Raw genomic sequence first — 26,676 nt, forward strand, 5'->3', positions numbered from 1 at the left:
ATCGACCAGTGTATATATACAGTTTTATAAGAGTTTGGGTCTTTGTCACATAGTGGCTCTTACAAGCATCTAGCATGAGTCAACAGTAAAGAGCCTCTGTTTATTAACATCTTAAACTGCGGCTTATTGTCTCCTAATCTGCCTCATGCCGGCTAGTGATCCGGGTAAACCATTTAAACCTATAAGGACAACTAGGATGCTCATCTGCTCGTATTGCATCCACACTATTCGCACTTTACTTTAGTATTATGTAATCATCTGGTCAATGATCAAATTCCTTCGTGATTTTCTCTACTTATGACATCTATTGCAGCATGTCCGTCCTGGGAGAGGGATCCCTTACTCTGTCGACTCTCCCTGAGATTTCTTAAATTTTTTTTAAAATCCCGGTAAAGGGTTTTTTACTGGGAGTTTTTTCTCAGCCGAGCTAAGGGTGTAAGGGCAGGGTGTCATATTGTATCATATATCATAGTGTATGAAATGTAAAGCCCACTGAGACAAATGTATTTGTGATTTTGGGCTATACAAATAAAACTGATTTGATTTGATTTGTATGCTAGTGTGTGAGCATATGAGCAGTAACACTAATATGTAAATGTATTTTGGGTCTGGTTCTACATAATCCTGTACAGGTTTCTTGCCACACCCACATGTATTTTTAAAATCCTTTTCTACTACATGTTCTTTAAAGCAATTTTTATGTGAAATAAACTAAACTAAACTAAACTATTGTAGCTTCTTTCTACCGCTACAAGCTCACTGAGACCTGATAAAGGTGACGAACTTTGACCCCATCTTGACCTTTTAGACGTTAACTGACCCGTGACTGTGCGTTGCTTAGTAACAGCTGACTGTGTGCGTTGCGTATTAAAAGCTGCTGATCTCAGGCCAAGTTCTACAATTACAATCCACATTTTAAATCTTGATTGCATAGTAGACAATCACCGATCGACAATTTATTTTTGTTTATCACTCTTTTAAAGCTCTGATCAGATACTGATACCAAAGCTCTTCTTTCTTGGTAACTATCATCATAGATTGTTACAGCATACCGTCGTTGTTACATGAGTTAACTTAACGCCAGGGAGGTCAAGTTTGGTTTAAACTCCAACTCACCTTTTTAACCCTTGTGACCTCATACGGGGAACATTCCTAGTCGCTCCCTATGACATACTATTCTGACAGTTTGATAATCTTTAAAAAGAAAAATGTTAATTCTTTATTTTCGATTTTTTCGAAAAAGCGAACACACAAACAAAAGACAAAACAAAATAAAGAACTAACGGAGTACAACTTCAAATAATTCTAAGTAAAAAAGACATTGTTTAAATTAAAGGTAAATGTTAAGCAAAAAATAAGAAGTCAAAAATGTGTCATGAAACGGTATAATAACCTTAAAGGGGCAGTGTGTAATATGACATCATCAAGAAAGTTCTAGAATGCAATGCTCCCTGGGTAACCCCACCCCTTTAGAATAATAACAGAAGCTACAGTGGCCTTCAAGGACAAGAACAATTATACATTTTAAACAATGCACCTGATGACATTCCAAAAACATGGATGCCTCCATAAGACCTACCTGCTCAATGTACAAAATGTAATATTAATATTTGTAATTCTCCGCTCAGGAGGATAATTCAGATTATTGGCATAGGTGATTTTATACCAATGAGGACATAATTATGAATGAGGATATTGATTTTAGCTAATAAATTACTTAAAATGTTACACAGTGTCCCTTTAAAGGTGCAGTGTGTAATATCTGATTATCTAGTGGCATCCAGGGGTGAAAGTTCCAGAATGCAAAACTCCCTTGGTAACCACACACAGCGACGCTTTCGAATAATAATAACAAGCTACGGTGGCCTTCAAGGACAAGAAACGTCCATAATAAGACTTCTAGGGTTTATTGATGGAATGAGTCCAGTGTAAATAATCTTACGGGGAAGACCCAGTCATGCTGTTAATCAGCAGCTTTTAATACGCAACGCACACAGTCAGCTGTTACTAAGCAACGCACAGTCACGGGTCAGTTCATGTCTAAAAGGTCAAGATGGGGTCAAAGTTCGTCACCTTTAACACTTCCATATTATCAGGTCTCAGTGTCCTTGTACCATATTGTATCTTCTTAGGAGCTTTACCTTCTTTAAAGCAGGGGTTTTCAAAGTGTGAGCCCCCCCTCAGAGAACAAATTTCAGCGGAGCCCCCCCCCCCAATTTTTTTTTCTAAATCCCTGTGTTTTGAAAGATCTTTTAATTATTTTACAAATTTAAACATATTTTTGAAACATTCTAAACATTTTTGTGCATTTTTAGGCACATTTTTTAATACATTTTAACATCTAAATCCAGTGTTTTAATCCTGCTTCCTTTAAGCATGGATAGTAGTGACTGAGTGTGCAGCGGAGTGGGAAAGATAGACAGACAGACTTGCCCAAATTATTGACTAGTTAAATGTCATTCACACACCCAGTGTTTTTTCGCAAGTGCCTCCAATGTCCTGCTGGAGGAAAATAGTAGCCAGTGGAGAACCAGACCCTCCTAGCGGGGTCCGGGGGTATGTCCCCCCGGGAGATTTTTTTTCACCTTTTTAAAGTGAAATGCATGAATCTGGTGCATTTTGAGAGGAAAATTAAGAGGCTAAATATGAGGAATTTTGTGTGAACAAATAATTTGGAAACACTGGGTCTGATGAATTAGAAGCTATTGAAGCCTTCTTCATGGATTTTCCATAAAAATATTAATTTAAAATAAAAAAAAATTGTGCAGGGTCCTCTGGGTTGGGCTTGGCGGTCTTTTTCTTTAACAAGACCTATTTCTCTGTAATATAATGAATGCATTTAAATGCAGTGAGAGGAATGAAGCAGAAGAACTCTTGTCCAGCTATGCCGTGATCTTAATATAAAAACACAAACTCAAATTTTTATTTTTTTTCACATATTCATCCGCGCCCCCCCTGCCATAGGGGGCGCGCCCCACAGTTTGAAAACCACTGCTTTAAAGCATTGACTACCACCACTGGACTTTACCTGGGAGGAGATTGGATGGAGGAATAGAACCACCAAGTGCTGTTCTAGTTCTATTATTATTATTATTATTATTATTATTATTATTATTATTATTATTATTATTATTATTATTATTATTATCTGACATTATTATTGGTATTTTATTCATTATTCGTCCTCAAATTTTTTATAATTTGGATTTTTCTGGTTTGATTTAAATTCTTTGTTTTGGAATAAATCAAGTTTATTCAAATTATTAATATAATTCTCTCCTTGGTGTCACATTGGTGATCACATGGACTGAGCCTCCCAGTGAAAACAACCAGCGATGAGACGGATACACAAGCAAGAGGCAAGATCAAGGAGCCATGTTAGGATGAAATAAATAAGTTAAAGGGGCACTGTGTAATATGACATCATCAAGAAAGTTCTAGAATGCAACGCTCCCTGGGTAACCCCAACCCTTTTGAATAATAACAGAAGCTACAGTGGCCTTCAAGGACAAGAACAATTCTAAATTCTAAACAATGCACCTGATGACATTCCAAAAACATGGATGCCTCCATAAAACTTGCCTGCACAATGTACAAAATGTAATATTAATATTTGTAATTCTCCGCTCAGGAGGATAATTCAGATTATTGGCAGAGGTGATTTTACACCAATGAGGACATATTTATGAATGAGGATATTGATTTTAGCTAATAAATTACTTAAAATGTTACACAGTGTCCCTTTAACTAACTACATACTGTCTATGATCAGCTGTAGTATGTAGGAGAGAGGGAAAGAGAAAGAGAATAAGATTTGGAGCACAGCTTTGAGCGTGAGCATCTCTCCTTGATCTTGAGTTATTTCCGTCGCGGTGACTCTGCATCAAAGCAGATTATCAGAACCAGATTCAGCAGCAGGATTCCCTCTTAAAGTGATTGAGACCTTTGGTGACCAGCCAACACCAAGTCTAAACTCTAACTGACCTTTTAGCCCTTGTGACCTGTCCCAGAAATGAAGTACCAGTGTGTCTAGTGAGGAGCAGAGGTATTGTTTATGTCTATCTTGTTTATTTTATTATTTTGTTTAAGATATTTTTTATGTTTTATTGACAGTGTAGAGACAGAGGTGAAATGGGGCAGAGAGGGGAGTGACATGCAGAGAACGACCGTGGGTGGGAATCGAACCCGGGTCTGCTGCTGGGCCCGGCCCGGGGGGGGGGGGGGGGCGGGGGGACGCCCTACCAACTGAGCTAAGGGCGCCCCCTTGTTTATCTTATTTAACTCTATATTATTTTATCTTATCGTTCTAACTGCACTGTGGGCCAGAGATAAACTCCATTTTGATTCTGATGTAAGGCAAGGCAAGGCAATTTTATTTATAGAGCACATTTCAGGCACAGGGCCACTCAAGGTGCTTCACAGGGTTAAAATCAAATAAAGAATACAAATACAAAAAAAAATGTAGAGAATGTCTTGCATATATCAGAACTGACAACAAGATACTTTGACTTCAGGTAGCAATGAAATACCAGATGACACAATGTTCAAGTAGAATAATTAAGATCTTTAATGTTTGCGAGCAGGGGGATTAAAACAATCATCACTGGGGCGACTGTGTATGTTGCTAGGGGCAAGTGGAGGGTCTTTGTTGAGCTCTGGGAGCCGTACATGACTATTATGGGAGTTTTGTTTAACCAAAATTAAAGTAAAAAAATATAAAAAATATTTTGTGACATTTTTCTAAATCTTGTAAACACTAAAAAATTTAAAATTAAATAGAAATTCATATACAAATGTCAAGACTTCTATAAAAAGTATTTGAGACAAAGACAACACTTGTAAAAACAGACCCGTAAACTGTCATTACATCACTCCTCTACAGTTGGTCGGTGAATCAGGCGTCCGGGTTTGGGTTCTACTTTCCGGCCTTTTTTCCCCCAGCAGCACTTGGAGCCTGGCCCTGCATAGAGACAGAGTCACGTTCTTAGTTAATATTGGACACTGCTGAAAAGTAGAGTTTGAAAATCCCTCAGATGACCACCATGAGAGCCCCCAACAACCTCACCTTCTTACTGAGATTGCAACAAGATTAATTTACCCAGCCATGTTTTAAGATCTCTCAAGCAGTTAAGTGAGGGCTGACATGAATCTTTGTCATTAGTTTTTACAGACAAATCGATTGGCACATCATTCGCATTTTAAAAAAGAAAAAAAAACAAGGGCAGTAAGAATAGAGAAAATATCATGGGGCCCAAAATGGACCCTTGGGGGTCTCCACAAGACTAGATTAGAGCTTTTTGTGATTCAATAAAACAAACCTTGAATTATATAACTTAACCAACAGCTGACTTAAACAAATGTTAGCGTCCGTGTAGCTACCTTGGCGGGTTTGGTGGATCCTGGTGGTTTCTGTTTGGGCTTCGCTGCTGCAACTGGTGCCTGGACAAAAAAACAGAACCAAACGATTAGAACACATAGAACGAACAACTCAAAGTAACTTTAAAAGCTGATCAGGGAGAAAATCTTTCACCTTCACTTTCTTTTGAGTTGTGCCTTGAGCAGAATCCTGCACGACTTTCGCAGCTTTGGGGAGACTGGCGGGTTTCTTCAGGACACAAAAGGAAAAGTTGAAAGTAAATCATTAGTTAGTTGAAAGAAGCATAAGCAGAATAAATCTTTAACATGAGACGTGTTTTAAGCTCACCACGGCAGGTTGGCTCTTCTGCTGATCTGCAGAAGAAACAATCAGTGATGATTTGGTTATTTTTCTAAAAATAATAATCCTGAGATCGCTTACATTAACGTCATATGTAATTTTGTCTTTGAGTAAATGCTGAATTCATGTGGCGTCTGAATAAATGGAAAAATTATTTCCCAGCAAATTCACAGGATGGGACCAACCCAATGTAATATTGGTGTCAGGTCCGATAAGACTCCAATCCACTCATCAGATATCGGACTGATGCCACCGATCCAAATGACATCGTCAGTTTTAAGGTGCTCCAAGGAACATTCAGCATTTGTTCAATCTTGCTGCCCCAATAGCAGAAGTGTTTTTACTACGCCAGCTGTTGTTCCTGGGTGAGCGTATACCCATGACAAAGGCATCAAGAAAAACTATATAGAAATAGCATTCTTTGCACTGATGGTCTCATTTGATGTTACATGTCATCAGAGGAAAAATTAGACTGTTTCAAGAAATATTTAAAAGTTCCTCGTAGCACCTTTAAATAAATAAAAAATTATAATTGTGAAAAAAATTCTATTTTAAGAACATAGGTGACATTCTTCCGAGAAACCGAAAAGATGTGCTTCGGCGCCAATCACAGAGGCTTTTGGAGGCTTAGTGTGCGTTGACCTACCAGCTGCAACTTTTTGCTTCTGGGACGCTGACCCAGAGGCGGGTGGCAGTTTGCTTTTTGTCCCTGAAAGACATTTACAGAACATAAAAAGGCACATGAATTCAGATTCGCGTTTATTGCCAGGTACGTTGACACATACAAGGAATTTCCTGTGGTCTGATGATGGTGCACACAATAAACATAGGAAAAATAAGTTAAAGGCATCTCAAAGAATATAAATAGTTACATTTCATTGCAAACAAGACTGTTAATATTTGCTGTATATCCCCTTGTTGTATCAGAACTACTACTACTGAATGTGTTGTCCTACCAGCTGCAGGTTGTGTCTTCTTGGCCACCGGCTGTGCCTGTGCAGCAGCCGCTTTTTCTCTGATCAGCTCTAAAAAAAGAAAAGAAGACTTTTTCAAAATATAAACACACAGAAATGTCACTCACTCAGTTTCCTCCTCGTACCCGGTGTTGGGTCACGGTGGCAGCACCCTTTCCCTTGTGCCACATCAACCAGCTCTGACTCTGGGATCCCCATGAGTTCCCAGTGTGGAGATATAATCTATCCACCTAGTCCTGGTCCTGGTGGTGCCTGGAACACCTCCCTAGGACGCCCAGGGGGCATCCTTATCTATCTATCTATCTATCTATCTATCTATCTATCTATCTATCTATCTATCTATCTATCTATCTATCTATCTATCTATCTATCTATCTATCTATCTATCTATCTATCTATCTATCTATCTATCTATCTATCTATCTATCTATCTATCTATCTATCTATCTATCTATCTATCTATCTATCATCCTTACCAGATGCCCCAACAACCTCAACTCTACTCTGAGTCTCTCAGGATGACTGCGCTTCTCACCCTATCTCTAAGGGAGACGCCAGCCAAACCCATTGCCACCTCTTGTACCAGCGATCTAGTTCTGTGGGTCATGACCCAGCCTTCATGACCAAAGGTGAGAGTAGGAACAAAGATCAACATCACACAATACTCCCGCAGCACCCCCCACAGTATCTCCCGGGGAACCCAGTCATTAGCTTTTCTCCAGATCGGATTCAGGAGTTACTCAAAGTGCTCCTTCCACCGGCTGATTACGTCCTCAGTTGAGGTCAACAGCGTCCCGCCCCACTGTACACAGCTTGGATGGTTCCCTGTTTCCCCCTCCTGAGGTGCCGGACGGTTTTCCAGAAGTGCCGAAAGTCTTTCTCCATGGATCTGTGAACTTCTCCCAAACCCGCTGCCTTACATCGGTCCTGGCAGAGGCTGCAGCCCTTCGGGACTGTCGGGGTCCTCTAGGATAACATATTCCAGAAGGACACGTTTTGAACTTCTCTGTCCACCACGGTGTTCGAGGGTTACCGCCTCTAACGCACCTGAGACTGCAGCTCTGTTGCATCGACCACTCGGGTTCAATGCACCCAACCTCCACAGAGAGCCAGAAAGGCACCGCCGGAGGTGTGAGTTGGAGATCTCTTGGACAGGGGCCTGTGGCCGGCACCTGTAGCGCTCTTCCCTGGTTTTTCACAGACCCAAAGGGCTTTACATTGTTTTGTACACATTCACCCATTCACACACCGATAGCAGTAGTAACCAAGCAGGGTGCAAGATAACTATCGGGAGACATTTAGGCTTCAGTGTCTCTTTGCCCAGGGACACTTGGACATGTGGCGGGGAGACGGGGGATCCAACCTCCGACCCTGTAACCCAGTGGACGACTGCCCTACACACTTCACCACAGCCGCCCTACGGCTACGGAGGGGAAACTCACCGTGGTGTTTCTGCCGTGCTATCTTCAGTTTCTCCACATGGGGGCGCAGCAGGTCCTGGACTGGAGCGTCGTTCCGTGGAATTTCCTTCATTACCTTTTGTATTGCAGTGATGGAGTCTTCTACTCCGTAGCAGTTGATGATGATTTGAGGGATCTCTACTGGCCTCTTCTCAGACTTCATACCTTGAGGGATTTTGTGCAGAAGGAACAGCATCTTCGCAAACTCTGACATGGTCAGCTCCTCCACGATGGACGTCAGGGCTTTCTTCCATTTCATCTCTAAACTACTCAACTGTGTCATCTGTAACACAAAGAGACAATGAGCCATTATCGACATTTCTCTCTCAAGGAAAATACTCTACAGCCACTCCCCTCTCTCAGATTGTTGAGCCGTTTCATGTTTAAAAAAGTAAATCCTATATATGTCTCCTCAAAATGCATTATTATGAAGGAATATGTATTTGACTGACTTAATGAAAGCTGAACAGTGCCTCAAGAAAGTTGTCTTGGGCTGCTCTTCTACTCAATGTTTACTAATTGGCAGAGACTGGTGACTAAAATGACAACACTTTGTCTGTAATAAAAAGGTGTGGCTTGAACTTCACACCACAAACAGTTACACAGAATAAAGCTGCACGTTGAGCCCTCTCATGTGGGTAAAAGGTGGAGTAGGCATAATACTTTTACTGTAATTCTTAACTACTTGTTCTTGTTAATACATGTAGGCTATGCATTTTGAGTATGCATGCCTTTTACTAGCTATGGAGTACTTTTACATTACTGTATTGGTACTTTTACTCAAGTAAAGGATCATAGTAGATTTTTATTTATTTATTTTTTCATAGCAGAAATGAATAATAATGAATACTCACTTTGTCTTGTCAGTTCCCTTCTGAGAGACGTGAACACTGTTTACAGGGAAGCTGCTCATGAAATACTTCTAAAAAAAATCTTCTCTTCCTTGTTGTGCCAGTGAACGGGAGATACCAACTGACATGTTTTACCTGTCGACCTGCTCGCTACCAAACTCATCTGGAATAAATACTAAAACATATTGTCCAGGCTGTATTTGAGAGATCTTTCGTAATCTAATAGTATTTTTTTTCCCAACTTTTTCTGTTAATCCTAAAACGTGCAGTTATAAAATCACAGTTTCCCCTCTTCACTGAACAATGGTCTGATCCATTTTCATGCGGATCGTTAAGTTTCATTTCTTTGTAATCTAAGACATGACAACAGGTTATTGACGCCCGGGGCAGGTAGGTTACCGCAGTGATAAGTGTCTGTGTTATCCTTGGCATGAGAAGGGGAGATTGTTAGAGCTGCAGCGCCCTCTGCTGGACACAGTCAAACATTGTTTTTATAATTAAAAAAGAAAATTAAAAATTAAACTTTATCTGTGTAGTCAAGTCAAATTTTATTTATATAGCACATTTAAGACAACCTCAGTTGCACAGGCTCAAAACACAATACAAAACTACACATAGGCCTATGCTAAGCAACACAAAAACTGAAACACAATAAATAGGAGCAAAATACAAATATTAAAATGACAGGCTCAACTTGTATTAACAGCACACATAATTGAGTTTAAGAGATTTAAAGTCATCAATGGTCTGAGCTGTTCTTATATCCAGGGGTAGACTGTCCCTCAGTTTATATTAAGAGCAGCCACAGTAAAATCTCTGTCACCTCGGGTTACCTGTCTGTACTGTGTATCACAAGCAATGCAGCTCACAGTGCTTTACATGCAGCCAGAGATTCACATTAAAATATACATTTAACATTTAAACAGAGAGAGAATTACATAATTAATAGAAAAGAAAAATTACACTTAAGTGCCCCCCACCCCCCTCCACCTTTATCACTGGATTTTCTTTTCCCAGCACAAAGTATGGAGGAGATATTCACCGATTTAAAAAAAGGGATTTTGAAAACAATCGTTGTCCTGAAGAAAGTGTCTCCAGTCCAGTTGTTTAAACTCAAAGTCCGGAATCATTTTTGTCCGAGTGACATTGTTACAACAGTGTTCACTGTTCCCTGGCTGTGTGCACATGCAGTTATTCAGACGTCTTTTGAACGTCTGTCATTTTTATGATTTCATTTCCTTGTATTTCTACATCCGCAAAGAGTGGCATCATTTCAAGGAGACTGTCTTCAAAATGAACCTTTAGTTTGATTTCAAAGGTCTTGGCCAGAAGTTGAGATGGCACAACGAACGTGTGCACTTCCTCCTTGTACTCTGCCTCCAGCTCGGTCTCTCTCTTTGTAGCTTTTATGATTCCGATGATCTCAATTCTCTCTTTCTGGATTCCAGCACTTTGGATCTGCATAAAGGACAGATGGACAGTATTAGTGAGAAATGTGACCTTAAGCGGGTTAATATCGGAGTATTGCTGAGCATGTGAACGTGGTCTGTGAGGAGGCTGCAGTTACCTTGAGAATTCTGGTGGAAGAAGTAGAGTTCAGCGAGACGTCGTCATAGTAGTGATGCGTCTTCACGTTGGTCAACTTAATGATGTCGCCGACTGTCAATCCCTTGCACAGCTTGGTTCCTTCACCCCACATACAGATCCTGATGGGACCGCTCTCATCCTGGATACTGAAATATTGCCTTTTTGTCTTTGTCTTCTTCTCTTGGTGCTGCACGGTGACCGATTCCACTGGATCAATCTGAACAGATCAAAGAAACATTAGAAACAGAGTCCACACCCTTTGACCGCTTGAGAAGCACCTATGGACTGGACTTGTGGTTTGCTCCCTGAACAAAATCTTCTGTGCTAGTCATGGTTTTTAGAACACAAGGATGCTCCTATGTGTACGTGGTACCAAAGCATCCTAGGCTGAAGGTCCACTATGGACTCTGATCGTATCATCTGAGACTGAATGTTTTGGGTGAAGAGAGGGGCGGAGCTTAAACCGATCACATACCCTGAGACAGGGTGAGAAACTCAGTCATCCTGAGGAACAAAGGAGTAGAGACGCTACTCCTTTGGTAGAAAGGAGCCAGTTGAGGTGGTTCGGACACCTGGTAAGGATGCCCCCTGGGCACCTCCCTAGGGAGGTGTTCCGGGCACCACCAAGACCCAGGACTAGATGGAGAGATTATAACTCCATGCTGGGAACACGTCGGGATGTTGCCCGGGAAAGGGAAGTTTGAGTTCCCCTGCTGGAGCTGCTGCCCCCGCAACCCGACCCCCCATAAGAGGAGGAAGATAAGATGGATGGAGGATAGATTTCAAGTTTTCCAAAGATCTTTTCACCAGTTCGAACTCACCTCTGTCACGGTTCCTTCAACATTCACTTCTGTCTTGTCATCACATGATTTGGCTTCAGCGACAGAGTAAAGTGGACACTCGGGATAGATGAGCTTCCCAGCTTCCTTCTCCAACTCTTCAGGGACTTCAAGACCGTACGTCTTGGACACTGTGCTGACTTTGGTGACCCTAACAGCCCTGTCGTCTATTATTAGCTTTCTAAAGGTGTAGAATTTCTTTTCCTCGATTGTTTTATAATGCGCTTTTCCATATATCATTAATTTAATGCTGGCTGTTCCATCGGCCACCGCCACATAAAAGAAAACTTTTTTTACATTTTCTGTGGTTTTATAGGGGCGCAGGCCGGATTTCTGAATAACTTTCCCAGCCATGGCTTTTGTGTCAGGAATGTGACGGCTGTATTTCACATCAAGGATCGATATCATCTGGAGAGAGAAAAGAGCAACATGAATACAAAGATGAATGTTTAATGTTAAAGACCTACTTCCTTAAAGTATTCCTTTATATTATATATTAATTATATTTATATTATTATATATTATTATATTATATTTATATGTATATATTATTATTATATTATTATATTGCTATATTTATATTATTATATATTATTATATTATATTTATATATTAAGCTTATGAGGAGTGAATGAAACTTTGAAGACAAAGCACTTACCCCAGGACGAATCTTTCCCTCCTGGAAAACAAAACTTTGATTAATGATCAGTTCCCAAAATGAACAAAACTTACTACTGGACTTTGCATCTAATATCAGCTGTTCACTGTCTTAAAGCAAAATGAATTAGAAGTATTTTCATATTACATCCATCATAAACAACGTGATTTACTCTACTTGAAAACTCCTCACCTTGGTTGGTGCAGGGCAGCTCTTCTTTGGATCTTAAAAAGGACAAACATCAGGATGGCAGGTGTTCAGAAACATCAAAAACAAAACTTCACCAAACAGTGTTTGTGTTGTTTTGGTAAAAACATTGCTCTTATTTTCAGATGAAAATGTTTAATGTGTAGATGTTAACCTACCTGCTGCAGGGCAATGTGCATCCTCCTCTGAATCAAGTTTCCTCTTCTCCCCTGAAAACAAGATTTAGAAATAATTATCTGGGTTTCATCCTTCACGCATCAGGACCAAAACCTCATGCCACAACAACAGTCTGTTCTGTTGGTTTTAGCACATCGTCTGAGTCTGAGTCTGGACCTCAGTGAGCAGCCTGGTAAACAAAACCTAAAGGGGGTCATAATCACCTCACAAAATCAAACAGCATTCCAGAATTATTTGCATGAACTTACCCTTGCACTCTTTTTCAGGTATTTTACTGAGTTTCTCCACAAAGGGGTGCAGCAGGCCCTGGATTGTAGGGTCCTTCCTTGGTATCAGATCCATTACAACACGGATTTCACGAACAGACAATTCCACTCCGTAGTGCTCAATTAACGTCTGGGGCATATTTTCTTTGTATCCTCTGGTTTTCTGTCTTCTGCTGAGTCCTGGCAACAATTCTATCATCTTATTGTACAGCTCATCATCCAGCTCCTCCAGGATGTTGGTCAGAGCTTGTTTCCACTCTTTCGCTGGAATATCCGTCATCTGTGTCTCAGAGAAAACAGAAAAGAGAGAAAAGTGTGTGGACACGTGAAAACCATTTAATCAAAGTTGAACGTCAGCGAGGGGCGCTCCGGTGGTGTAGTGGATAGAGTGCGTACCATATTGGCTCCGGCCTTCGTTGCAGTGGTCGTGGGTTCAAATTGGACCCATGGATCTTTACTGCAGGTCATCCCCCCTCTCTCTCTCTCTCTGTCTCCCCATTTCAACTCTGTACTGTCTAATAAAGCTTGAAAATGCCAAAAAAAAAAAAACGTCAGCACTTGTTGGTGTATCTTAACTTTTCAACAGAAATCTTCAGTACCGTAATATAAGAACTGAGTTTGTTCCTTAAACTTTTAGACTTTATACTTTGAAAATGTTTCATGTGTAGATGTTAAGCTACCTGCTGCAGGGCCATTTTCCTTCTCCTCTGAATCATGTTTCCTCTTCCTCTTCCTCCCTAAAAGATTAAATTGGGAAATGATTCTCTGTATTTAATCACAGCTGTTCAGTCCATAAGGTCCAAAACCAAACATTAACTAAATAAATAAACTCACCTCTTTCCTGCTGCGGTAGTTGTTCGTTTTCCTGCCGTTGTTGCTTCAGTTTCTCTACATGGGGGCGCAGCAGGTTCTGGACAACAGGGTCCCACTTAGGAATCTTCTTCATTATCCTCTTGATTGCAGAGATAGACTCGTGTTCTTTATAGTGGTCCACGATGAGTTGAGTGAGTTCTACACGTGTTTTATCACACTTCTTACTTTCAGGGATTCTGCGCAGAAAGAACTTCAACTCTTCAAACTGTTCCTCGGTCAGCTGCTTTGTGATTTTGAACAGGTCTTCTTTCCACTCTGGGTTTAAACTCTTCTGTGCCATCTGTTAACACACACAGACCACATTTACATTCACAGCAATGTGATATTAACCCGGTTATTAAAGCAGCTAAGCCGATGCATCAAGCTACTGAGATCGTTTGACCCGGATCACCTGGCTGACGCGCTTGTTTTCACTTCACTGATTCCTTTCTTGTAAATAATCTTGTCCGAGTGTCTTCTTGCGTTTCATACAATATGTTTATTTTTACCGTGCAATATTTACAATCATAGTTCAGCTTCACAGCGATGCAAAACAACAGCGGTCAAAACCCGTTTGCCCTTCCAGGTCAAACACCTGCCAATCATCAGTTCCTGTCATGCCTTTGTAGGGCAAGATTAGACTGCCACTTAATAGCCACACAGTGCATAACATCATACCACACGTGTAGATAACATTTGGCTTCTACACCGGTTAAGATCATATCCTGAATAAGACATCTCCGTGTAAACAGCAGTTTATACTCACCTTAATCTGAATACATTCATAATCGGAGTAAGCAATGATCGCATAAAGATACGTGGAGTATTCAAATCTTAGTCACATTATTGAGGAACGTATCGCACTAAATATTTCCACCAGAGTTTTTGCTTCATTTTTCGGAATTTGCTGCCGTTTGCGACGCATGCCCTGGTTTATGGCCGTTAAACTAGCATGTGTTAATCAGTGGCTGTGTTCGGAAAGCCATACTAACGTCCTACTCATACTCATTTTGACTTCAATTTGAGTATGTGACGGTTGGGTATGCGAGTTTGGGTATGCGAGAAATTCCCGGGTGAGTACTAACTTCCGAGAAGATTTTGGGTATGGATCGATTGGATACTTTTCCTACTCAACCGCCCCACAATGCATCGCGTCTTTTCAAACGACAAGGAAGATTTTTTTTTTTATTCTTTATTTACAATTCTGCATTTCCTGCACAACACAGGACTGTATGTAAAAATCGAGTTTAATATCTAACCTGTGGAGGGCGGCAATACGCTAAACAGCGTCTAAACGGCCGGAATTTTATAAGAAGAAGAAGAAATTCGTTATAGCTTGAGTATACTTCACTGAAAACGATTCGATGCATCTCGCATACACAATCGGTCTTTGAGTAGACAATATTTAGTATATACATGTTGAGTATGTAGGATGTAGGACGTTAGTAGGGATTTCCGAACACAGCCGCTGTGTTGTAAAAGCCCTACTAACATCCTCCCTCCTACATACTCAACATGTATATACTACATACTGTCTACTTAACCATCCATTGTGTATACAAAGTTCGTCAGACCGTTTACACTGAAGTATACAGTAGCAATAAAGAATTAAAAAATGTTTTTTTCCTGTGTCGTAGGAAAAGATGCAATGCATTGTGGGGCGGTTGAGTAGGAAAAGTAACCTATTGATACACAAAATCTTCACGTAAGTAAGTACTCATCTGGGCATTTCTCGCCTACATGAATTTGCATACACAACCACAACATACTCAACTTTACGTCAAAATTAGTATGAGTAGGACGTTAGTAGGACTTTTAGTATGAGTAGGATGTTACTAGGGATTTTAGTATGAGTATGTTAGTAGGGATTTTAGTATGAGTAGGACGTTAGTATGGCTTTTAGTATGAGTAAGACGTTAGTAGGGCTTTTAGTATGATTATGACGTTAGTAGGGCTTTTAGTATGAGTAGGACGTTAGTAGGGCTTTTAGTATGAGTAGGACGTTAGTAGGGCTTATAGTATGAGTAGGACGTTAGTAGGGATTTTAGTATGAGTAGGATGTTAGTAGGGATTTTAGTATGAGTAGGACGTTAGTAGGGATTTTAGTATGAGTATGTTAGTAGGGCTTTTAGTATGAGTAGAACGTTAGTAGGGCTTTATATCATATTGGCATGCAAAACAATTATAATAACACAAAAGACTGTTAATTTTCAAAACTATGTTGTTGGGTTCGGACTTTATATTTTATACTTTAAATATTTTATATTTAATTTATATATAATATTATTTTATATTTGAATGTGCTCATGTGTCACAGGGAGAGAGGGGGAAGCTCTATATAGATAGATAGATAGATAGATAGATAGATAGATAGATAGATAGATAGATAGATAGATAGATAGATAGATAGATAGAGAGGGGGAAGCTGAATGTAATGAATGTTCTCATGTGAAAACCTGCACAGAATAATGTAATGATCGCATGAAAACTGTGTAAAAACTATTTCTACAAAGTGTATTGTTAGTAAATGATCATCTAGAGAGAATACTCCATTGGATGGCTGGATTAAGTGTTGTGTTTTACGTCGTGTAACGGTTGAATGAAGGAATATATTCATTTGACAACATGATGTGTCATCTACTGATTGCAGATTGCAGATCCGGCCTCCAAAACCAAATGTCTCTCTTTGGTGGTTAGCTTGAACCCTGCGTGGTAGCTGCTGCCGCCACCAGTGTGTGTTTATGTGTGTGTGTGTGTGTGTGTGTGTGTGTGTGTGTGAGAGAGAGAGAACGAGAGACAAAGAGACCAACTATGAATACTTTCACATTAGTCTTGTTCACTTTCAACTGTTTGGAAAACCTCAATTCTGAACGGTCAAAAGTGTTTTATGTATCGAGAGAAAACTGGAATATCATCAGTTTTTCATATGGGTAAACAAATCCATAAAAACCGGTCACTGAGTCATATATGCACCCACGTAACCGGAGCACAGTGATACCAGACATGGAGGATTTTATTTTATCTCGACGTAAATTCACGTTTCAACAGAAAGGAATGTATACCTTAGTTATTACTCACTTTGTTGCTTTCCCTCGACCCTTTTGTAGGATTTATTCACTGTTTAACGTCAGAGAAAGGCTGCTCGATGGCGCGAAGAGGAAGTAATGTATTTGAACTTTTGAATTTATTCTTGTGTGTGGCAGTTAGTGGGACATACCAACTTGAATACTGTTTCACTTGCTCACCAGTCGCCAACTTATCCATGCTGAAATATATGAAAGACCTCGATATTTTATCACTATGTAGGCTACTTTGTTCTTACTCTGTTAAAGGTTAATCCTGTTAATAAAATCCAGTTTCAAAGTCACAGCCCACTCCCCCCCTTCTGTGAACAATGGTTTAGCCCGCACTTTCCCGCCCATTGAAACGTAACCTTAACTTTTGAATTTTTTTTTTATTTTTATTTTATTTTTTTGCAGAACTTTATTATGTACCAACCATAAACAGTCTTAGGCCTATATGGAAAATAGAACATTTGACCAACAGAAAAGTATATAAGAATAGGTAATAAATTAATAATAATAACTAAAAAAATACATATTAATTAGTTTAATTCTATATACATCAAAAGAATGGAAAAGTAAACTGTAAAAAAAAAAAAAAAATCTTTCAACTTTCCAGCCTCAATAGACTTAGAATTTTAGCACTTTAGAACGATTAAAGGCCTACTTCACCGGTTTGAATATGAAGGTGTATTGAATTCTGAGATCCTATGTAGTATAAATGTGCGAAAAAAATTGAAATCGGTTCATCCTAGCCTGAGAAAAGGCAGAAAGAGTTTTTTTTAACCCTATATTTCTCTTTCTCGTGACATCACAGAAAGAGAAATATAGGGTTAAAAAAAACTTACTTTGTAAATATTACTGTGATGTCTTGATCTTTGGTAAAATTCTACAAGTAAAACTAAAGTATCGGCTACAAAATGTATTGAACTCTTTCATGAACACTGGTCTGTTTTCTTGTGAACATCAGCCTCCACAGTGGATTTGTATTAAACTATATTGTATTTTATTGTTCTTTTTACTTAATGTATCATATCATTGTGTTGAAACATTTCTACATTTTGGCACTATTTTTCAAAGATATTTTTTTGGCATTTTCAAGCTTTATTAGATAGTACAGAGTAGAAATGGGGAGACAGAGAGAGAGAGAGAGAGAGAGAGAGAGAGAGAGAGAGAGAGAGAGAGAGGATGACCTGCAGTAAAGGTCCACGGGTCGGATTTGAACCTGCGACCACTGCAACGAAGGCCTGAGCTGATATGGTACGCACTCTATCCACTACACCACCGGAGCGGCCCTTTGGCACTATTTTTAACATAACATCTGGTTACGTCTTCTACCACTTTATATTATTATGTATTTTATATACCAATCATATATTAACAATTATGAATGACAGGGGGCGCCCTTAGCTCAGTTGGTAGGGCGTCCCCCCCCATGGGCCTCGGCCAGCAGCGGACCCGGGTTCGATTCCAGCCCACGGTCGTTCTCTGCATGTCACTCCCCTCTCTGCCCCATTTCAACTCTGTCTCTACACTATCAATAAAGCATAAAAATCTTAAAAAAAACAATTGTGAATGTTTTTAGTCAATAATCTTATTTTTATGTTTTACAACTGCGCTTAATATTGAACTTGTGTTTTATGTGTAACTGTCTTCTGCTGTCTATCTTGGCCCTACAGGTCTCTCTTGAGAAAGAGATTTTAACCTCAATGAGACTAACCTGGTTAAATAAAAAATAAATATAAATATATACAGTAGTTTGCTCCAAAACCTTATTAAGCAAATGTAAAAGGTGGCATATTTGAATTCTCCAGTTAAAGCTGCTCCGACGAACTTTGTTAATTCTAGCGCCCCCCTTTTGACTAAGCAGTACTGTTTTTACTACGCCAGCTGTTGTTCCTGGGTGAGCGTATACCCATGACAAAGGCATTGAGAAAAACCATATAAAAATATCATACTTTGCACTGATGGTCTCGTTTGCTGTCACATGTAATTTATGATCAGAGGAAAAATTTGACTGTTTCAGAAATATTTAAAAGTACCTCCTCGTAGCACCTTTTAAATGTACTTTCACCAAACTAAACACAAATAAAGAACCATTTCTAAAACTATAAAAATAAAAAGGACAACAATATTTCAGATTTTTTACACACAAACACACTTTATTGCAAACGATGGTCCACATTAATATTTTAGTCACGATTTAAACACTTCTTAACCTTCAGTTTGATCCACAGTAACTTCAAAGACAAACACTTTTATTTTGACAGCAGGAAGATTCGAAGGTTCGTTTACTTTTTCAGCAGGTACAACAAAAATAAAGATGCCCTACGTTCAAAATCACATACTTCCATACTATTCAATATGCCAGAAAAAGATTTAGGATGTCCCAATACGTGCACGTCAATTGTAGTATGCTGAAAATACATAAATACCCCACTAACTCCAATTGCATTTTGGAGTATTCGTCTTTATTCTTGATGTTTCTCGACATAATGAAAAAAAAAATCTTCCTTATCTGATTTTTTTCTCTCTCATGTGGCCCTAAAACTCTTCTGTACTTTAGTATGTAGTGTAGTAAAAAGAAAGAGTATGTGATTTGGAACGCAGGGTTGGAAAATATATAAAAAGGAGAAAGAACAGTTTCTTCCTTCTCTTAACATATTTCCCTTGTTAATTTTAAAGGTCACCTATTTATGCAATATTCACTTTTTAAAATGGTGTTTCCAAAATGATTACGTGTCCCCGGAGTGTCTAGAGAAAAACACAAACCCTCTCTCTTATTCTGTAAAAAAAAATGTGTTCAAAAAACCCCAGTCAGATTTCTCTCCCTTTATGATGTCATTAGGGGACAACTTAACTTAACACAACCTCCACCTGTGATACGCCCCCCCCCCCAGATTCCCCTGAATCTAACAGGCAGTTAAATTCAAAGTGACAGTTAGATTCTGGGCCAATTAGAGCAGATTGAGCTATTTCGGAAGGCGGGGTTTAAGGAGACAGACTCTATAACGGATCGTTTCAGACAGAGGCTGAAAAGACGAGATTCAGACAATAGCTCTGTGAGAAATATTGAGGTTTTTGGACACTACACCAGTTTCTAGTGGAAACCCAAATTCCAATTTTTTGAAACGGTAAATTTGCATAATTTGGGACCTTTAAAACATAATCCAGGCAGAAGAAAATTGAGACCTGAAAGCAACGATTCATCCCACAACATTTTAAAGGTGCAGTCAGTGATTCTGGAGAACTCTTGTTGTTTTTCAAAATGTTGTCACGAATCCGCTACCTGTCAAATGCTAAAAATCCCAGTCTTAATACACAGCAGTCTAGGCTCTGTAAACTGGCGTGTTGCCTGCTACAGTGGCCCCCCTTAGTTTACATAAATATTCACTGATTTTGACAAAAAAAGTGATTTTGCCCACAAGCGTTCTCCAGACTCACTGACTCCAACTTTTTACAAAAACATCAACAAACAACAACAACAAACATCCAAGAATTCAACTTCAAAATAAATTATTCCGGAGACCCCCCCTCCCCCCCCCCCCCGACCCACATGGACTTCGCCGGCTTTTGATTGGTCCGATATGAACAAAACGTAAACTTTATGGACAGGAAGGGAATGACCTCATAGGAAGTGACCTCACGGGCCTATTTTGGGGGGGGTTTTAGAGGTCAGAGGTGAGAGGTCAAAAGGTGAAAGCGCCGCCTATGTGACCATGTATTCCTGGCGTTTGTTGAGCCGGACCTGACACAGCGAGACGGCGCCCACCGCTACGTAGATTGCTGCCGCGATGAAGCAGTTGATTCCCACCTGGTTGTAAAGGCCGTAGATGTTCCCGGGAGGATTTTTACTATTGGAGAGAAGAAGAAGAAGAAGAAAAAGAATTAGTGTTTTGATCAAATATCCACCAATAGGAAAAAGTGTTAGTTAATACACAGCCTAAACTCTACGATGGGCCCCTTTGTTTACATGCCAGTTTTTCTAGGCTGTGTATTAACACTGGATTTTTTTAAGCACACAAACAGTAGAACATAGAAGAGTTTAATTTTTTTTTAACAGTTATTAAAAAGGTGTAGTCAGCGGAGAACGTTTGTTGTCAAAATCAGTGAATATCTCCTCATGATTCCACTACCTGTCTGTATGTGTGTGCACTAAAAATAATCCAGCGTTAATACACAGCCTAGGCTCTGTAAACAGGCATGTTGCTATAGCTACGAGCGGCCCCTTCATATTAGTTTACAGAGACAAGGCTGAAAAAGAAGAAAAAGAATTAGGCTGTGTTCCAATCCAATACCCGTACTATCTACTATTTAGTATTGTAGAAAAAACTACCCATGTGTTCCAATTCACATACTTTTTCTTTTTCCTACACTGCCTACTAAAGTACAGAAAAGTTTTAGGGCCACAGACAGGAGAGAAAAAAAAAATCAGAAGATAAGGAAGTTTTCGAGAAATATCACGAATAAAGACGAATACTCCAAAATGCTATTGGAGTTAGTTAGGCATTTATGTATTTTCAGCATACTACAATTGACGTGCATGTATTGGGACATCCTAAATCTTTTTCTGGTATACTAAATAGTAGGGATTCTTTTAATGATCAGCTGTAGTATGTAGAATAGAAAAAAATAAAGAGTATGAGATTTGGAAAGCAGGGAAAGTGTTTGATCAAATATCCACTAATAGTACAAAGTTACAGCATTTTTTTAACAGTTATTTAAAAGGTGTAGTCAGTGATTCTGGAGAACGCTTGTTGTCAAAATCAGTGAATATCTCCTCACGATCCACTACCCGTCTGTATGTGTGTGCACTAAAAAGAATCCAGCGTTAATACCCAGCCTAGGCTCTGTAAACAGGCATGTTGCTATAGCTACGATTGGCCCCTTTGTTTACATACCAGTTTACAGAGCCTAGACTGTGTATCAACACTTTTTTTTCAGCTCACACACAGTACAGACAGGTAGTGGATCATGAGGAGATATTCACTGATTTTGACAAAAAGTGATTTAGACAACAAGCGTTCTCCAGAATCACTGACTACACCTTTAAGCGAGTGTGAACATCTTTCGAACTCCTCTTCGAACATGTAACACATCCAGTGCTTATCATCCATGTATCTCGTAAAGCTTTCTGTTTTGTGTAATTTCATTATCTTCATTACATCTGTTTTTTTGTACATTTCAATTAATGAAAATTCTGTTCTTATATTTTTTTTTAAACCTTTATTTCTACAGGTAAATCCCATTGAGTCCGAAGACTCTTTCACAAGGGAGACCTGTTCCCATTTACACGTTACCATTCACACACACATTCATACACCGATAGCAGGCTAACTATCGACATTCACACGAGGCAAGGTGGGTGAAGTGTCTTGCCCAAGGACACAACAACCATGACACAGGTGGCAGGGCGGGAATCGAACCTCCAACCCTTTAATCATCGGCCGACCCGCTCTACCAACTGAGCCACAGTCGCCCCGGGTTAGATGAGGGTTGCACATTAAAATGTTATGTGTTGTTATATGTTGAAGATCAATAAATATACTGTATATAGAAAAATAAATAAAAAATAATATAAATAAAAATGCGTCTCACTCGTTGCGGATGTCCTCCTCGGTGAAGGGAACGTCTTCGATCAGAACGGCCGACTTGGCGCTGAAGAATATCCCGAGCATCGCCTGAGAGAACAGAGGGGCTCAACATGAGACATGGGCCAGTATGATATATATATATTTTTTGCAGTTTTTTCATTTTTTATTCACAACACACTCAAACAAACAAACACCTGCAACGTCACAACATACAAACAGAAAAAAAATAAAAATTACCAAAAAAAAGGCAATCCATCCCCATGTTCCCGTTTGCCATTATATTCATGTACGGCTATCCTGTACATTTACATTTGTACTATTTGAGACCATGTTTTCCAGAGGCTTAAGGTGTTTGTTAAGCTGTGAACTGTGATGTAATATTAATGAGTACATTGCCTTCACTAACTCTTTGGTCTTTTTTTTTTTTAAACTTTTATTTTAATGATTTTACAATTTTTCACATACGGACAAAAAAAACTGAATAAGTAGACACATACAATACATACACAACCCCACCCCCACACCACTCCCTCACATAAACAGACAAGAAATACCAAAATTAAAAAATAAATAAGACAAAATGATTAAGAAAATAAGCTATAGATACACAAAAAAAAACAAAGCAAAATCAAAAACAAAACTGGGGCAAACCTCACACGTCCACTACTAGTGGCCAGTTTGATATTCTGACAGTGTGATAACCATAAGCTAAAACACCATGGTTTAACTCTATCACTGTATTGAGATTACAGCTCGAAAAACGTCTTATTTTGAAATGTCTGGGGGAAAAACAACATTTTTTTACGGCCTGAACACAATAATTAAACAACATAGAATATAAATGTGATCATTAATAAACACGTATGATGACTAGGGCTGGCTGAAGAACAAAGTGTGTGTGTGTGTGTGTGTTTGTGTGTGTTTGTGTGTGTGTGTGTGATAACATCATACAATAAATAATTGAATTATTCTATAAATTATGGCGGTTTTGAGACCTTGACTTTTTCAAATTACTGTTGAAACTGGTTATCGGCCCATTCGTAGTTCAACATGAGGCTCAGGGACCCATCGGGGGACACAGTGTGATGGACAGTCAGTATTATGGCTTACCTCATTGAATCATTCTTTTATATGTTAAAAAAAATATATAGGGGTTGCTCGTGGTGTAGTGGTGAGAGTTAATTATTTAAAGATCTGTCAGTCATATTTTAGAATTTCTTTTAGACTTTTTAATGCAAAAAAATTCTGATTATCAAACCATTAACAAAGGGTGTAAATTAACAGAGAGGAACCTGAATGCATCATATTGAATAAACCTCTTCACTGTCTGTGGAAAACCTGACTTCCTGTTCTGAGTCGTCACATGAGACAAAAATAAAAGTCACATGATTCATTTCCAACTGGGATTTTTTTTCTGCCTCTTGAGTTCCTGAAAATATATTTTTTTTGTCTAATGAAACTTGCTTTGAATAAGTCAGAAAACTACACTTTAATATTACACTCAAACTGATAATTTAGTATTTCTTAATAATACTGATCATATAATTTTTCTTAAATTTTTTTAACAAAATATACCTTAAAGTCATGGAAATTAAAAAAAAATAATATATTTTCTTTGTACTATAATGAAATAGTATAATTTCAAAATAAAAGCCCTGGCCCTTTAAACTATTTCTCCTCTTATTATAATATTATGATGATTTGGTTTGTGGATGAATTCATGACATTAATAAAATAGCACATGCACGAGCTCATTGATCACAGCAGTGTCAAATTGATTACATTACATTACAGCCAGTGTTTTGGTATATAGCTACACTTCAATTGAATGCGTTTAAAATGCCCCAAGATGCCAACAGTGCCTTGAAAAATGCAGCGTTGTGTCAATGTGTGTTTGAGTAAGATTCATCCAGTCTGTGATAAATGTTTCCTTATATTATTCTCCATAGCATAGCAGAGATCTTACGCTATTCAGAAAGGTATCACGTGATGGGCGAAGACATCTGAATAATACTGAAAAAGTGACACTAACGCCTAACATGTCACAAGATGTCAGAAGGTATTCAGCCTACTCAGTTTGGCCTAATCGGGCCCCGTCTATTTCCTGGAGATTATATTCGTTTTCTATACCAAACGATTGTTTTTTCACCATTTTAAAGGTCTCGCTAACTCAAACAAACACTTAAAATCATAATGTATCAATATTAAGAATATTAGATGTATATTTCCAATGAAAAACGTCAAATATTGAGCAGCTAAGCAGTGTAGCGTAGTCTATTTGCTGGAGATTATATTCGTTTTTTGTACCAAACGGTTGTTTTTTCACCATTTTAAAAGGTCTCGCTCACTCAAACACGCACTCATAATCATATTCAGTCAAAATATATCAAATTAGGTGTATATTTATAATGAAAATGTGAAATAATGAGCAGTTTAGCAGTGTAATATCGCCTATCCATTACATCCATCTTACCAGCATTATAACGCCCCAGATGCTGATGACTATCCCGCACGCAGCCATCTTCGGCCCGCAGAATAGTAGCGACGGCATGGCGGTGGCTCTGGTCCAATGGTCGGTCAGAAAATGATTTTAATTCAGTTCAGAAATCACCAAAAGAGAAATGGAGAAATGTTCCGCTGAAGGACGAAGGCAGCGTCGCAGTCAGCTGATCCTCATCCCTAGTCTCGCCGAGATGTGTTGACAGATCTCGCGAGAGGAGCAAGGCAACGAGACCTAAGCTTATAAAAACAAGCATAAAAGAAGTGAAGTCAAAATGAGAATTTCATGATATGTTTCACTACTTTGCAGGACAGAAATAAATAAAAATCATGTATTAAAAATAAATAAATAAATAAATAATACTAATTGATCAACAGAAGTACATTTACAGGTTCTAATCAGATATTTTTAATTTTCAAAAATTAAATGAAAAATAAATTTTCAGAAATGGTGGGAAAATGTAGAGCATAACCACAAAATACAAATTAATATACATATTTTTTTTTAAATACTCCTACTGTCTCAATTGGAATAAATAGGCCAAATAATAATAATAAAATGTTATGTGCAAAAATAAAAGAAGCCCGAAGTCACTTATAAAAAGCGGACTTGGTAACTCTGTGACACTCGGCTCGACTCGGTAAAACTCGGCAACTATCGTCACGACGAAGAGCAAACTCAACGACCAATGAGAACGTCCAGCGCTACAAGCTCCGCCTCTTCCTGTTTGACTGACCAATGGCGCTCGACTTCCAAAGTAGCGCAACATTCCCTTTATCCCCCGTCTGCTTTTGTTCACCGATATTTATAATTTTTATATCTCTGAATATGTGAAATAATAAATATCTGGATTAATTCACAGCGCATGCGCGGAGGTGTCTCTTCCAGAAGATTATTTTACTCCATTTAAAAACATCCTCGCGACCCGCTAACAGCAACAGGAGCTAACTTTAGCCGCTAACGTTGCTATTTTGTTTTTGTTTTTCCGGGTTATTGTTGTGATTAAAACATCTAAAACAGCTAAAAACTCGTCACCAAGATGACGTCAGCCTCTGCAAAGGTAAGAACTCACCTGTGGGACTTTGGACTTTGTGAATCAAACCGAATTTTAACCTTAAAGATGAACATAAACGAAACTCCGCCTAGAAACCTGCTAATTTAACGTGTTTTATTTCTTTATTTACATGTAAGCGTCATTCAAAGTGTTACAACTTATTCCTACTACACAAGTGGAATCAAAAGGTTCATTCGGCTGATAGTAAATGCCTCAAACACGAAATCTACAGACAGAAATACAAACGAAAGTTATGACTCATACAGGGTTCATTTTTAAAACGTCTGCAAAGGCGATTGGCATGTTTCTAGCTACGGTGGCCCCATTGTTTACATACGAGTTTACAGAGCCTAGGCTGGCTGTGTATTAACACTGGATTTAATTTAACACAAAAAATTAACATTAAAAACAAAATAAAATAATCATCCAACATGGCGTACTCTACTTTACAGGTTTCTAAGGACATTGTTTAAACTATAAATGTTGAGCAGAAAATAAAAAGTCAACGAGGTGTCATGTAGGTCCCTTCAGTACTGTTATATAGTCCAGGAAAGGCTGACACATATCTGTTTAAACTTCTCTGCTTTCCCTGAAATCTCATAACGGATTTTCTCCGTATATAAAGTACTAGAGAACTCCATGAGACATACTAGATGCATATTTATATACAGCTCAGGATGGAAAAAAATAAGAAACCACTCCAAATGTTCTCAGTGTCTCTTGTTTCACTATTTATAGGCATATGTTTGAGTACAATGAACATTTTGGTTTTATTCTATAACCTACTGACAACATTTCTACCAAATTCACAATAAAAAATATTGTCATTAAGAGCATTTTCAATAAGTCATGTAGAGATGAAGATTGAAGAAAACACCA

At 38.7% G+C, this 26,676-nt stretch overlaps 3 protein-coding genes across 5 annotated transcripts in view; all 3 read right to left on the minus strand.

Moving 5' to 3' along the window:
• The window catches only part of LOC307260713 (uncharacterized protein), a 10,664-nt gene extending 2,248 nt beyond the window's left edge, over positions 1 to 8,416 (minus strand). The window contains exons 1-7 of one of the 2 annotated variants that reach the window (XM_080041009.1): positions 8,133 to 8,416; positions 6,673 to 6,741; positions 6,363 to 6,425; positions 5,705 to 5,730; positions 5,531 to 5,605; positions 5,380 to 5,439; positions 4,868 to 4,960 (exon numbers count right to left, since the gene is read on the minus strand). In XM_080041009.1, the coding sequence (XP_079897135.1) occupies positions 4,916 to 4,960; positions 5,380 to 5,439; positions 5,531 to 5,605; positions 5,705 to 5,730; positions 6,363 to 6,425; positions 6,673 to 6,741; positions 8,133 to 8,409 (615 nt within the window). In that variant the 5' untranslated portion in view covers positions 8,410 to 8,416 and the 3' untranslated portion in view covers positions 4,868 to 4,915. Of the gene's footprint in view, positions 1 to 4,554; positions 4,961 to 5,379; positions 5,440 to 5,530; positions 5,606 to 5,704; positions 5,731 to 6,362; positions 6,426 to 6,672; positions 6,742 to 8,132 lie in introns of those variants that run through there. The other variant, XM_080041008.1, reaches the window with a different exon arrangement.
• Positions 8,417 to 9,576: 1,160 nt separating this feature from the next.
• On the minus strand, positions 9,577 to 16,763 carry LOC307260689 (uncharacterized protein). Of its 2 annotated transcripts, none has more exons than XM_080040978.1 (11): positions 16,650 to 16,763; positions 13,570 to 13,888; positions 13,416 to 13,472; positions 13,132 to 13,259; positions 12,718 to 13,015; positions 12,451 to 12,501; positions 12,278 to 12,309; positions 12,086 to 12,106; positions 11,410 to 11,835; positions 10,569 to 10,805; positions 9,577 to 10,459 (listed from the first exon to the last, which is right to left on the minus strand). In XM_080040978.1, the coding sequence occupies exons 2-11, from the start codon at positions 13,886 to 13,888 to the stop codon at positions 10,193 to 10,195; spliced, it is 1,836 nt and encodes a 611-aa protein (XP_079897104.1). In that variant the 5' UTR covers positions 16,650 to 16,763; the 3' UTR covers positions 9,577 to 10,192. The 2 variants fall into 2 exon arrangements, with proteins under 2 accessions (XP_079897104.1, XP_079897105.1); XM_080040979.1 differs by having other exon boundaries at positions 16,666 to 16,713.
• A 2,033-nt stretch (positions 16,764 to 18,796) lies between these two features.
• LOC307260719 (ribonuclease kappa-B) lies at positions 18,797 to 24,915 on the minus strand. The gene is made up of 3 exons (XM_080041015.1): positions 24,717 to 24,915; positions 22,248 to 22,330; positions 18,797 to 20,503 (listed from the first exon to the last, which is right to left on the minus strand). The coding sequence occupies exons 1-3, from the start codon at positions 24,792 to 24,794 to the stop codon at positions 20,359 to 20,361; spliced, it is 306 nt and encodes a 101-aa protein (XP_079897141.1). The 5' UTR covers positions 24,795 to 24,915; the 3' UTR covers positions 18,797 to 20,358.
• Positions 24,916 to 26,676: the final 1,761 nt, after the last annotated feature.

Source organism: Ammodytes marinus, assembly GCF_949987685.1.
Source record: "Ammodytes marinus genome assembly, chromosome: 14".
Taxonomy (NCBI): Eukaryota; Metazoa; Chordata; class Actinopteri; order Uranoscopiformes; family Ammodytidae; genus Ammodytes; species Ammodytes marinus.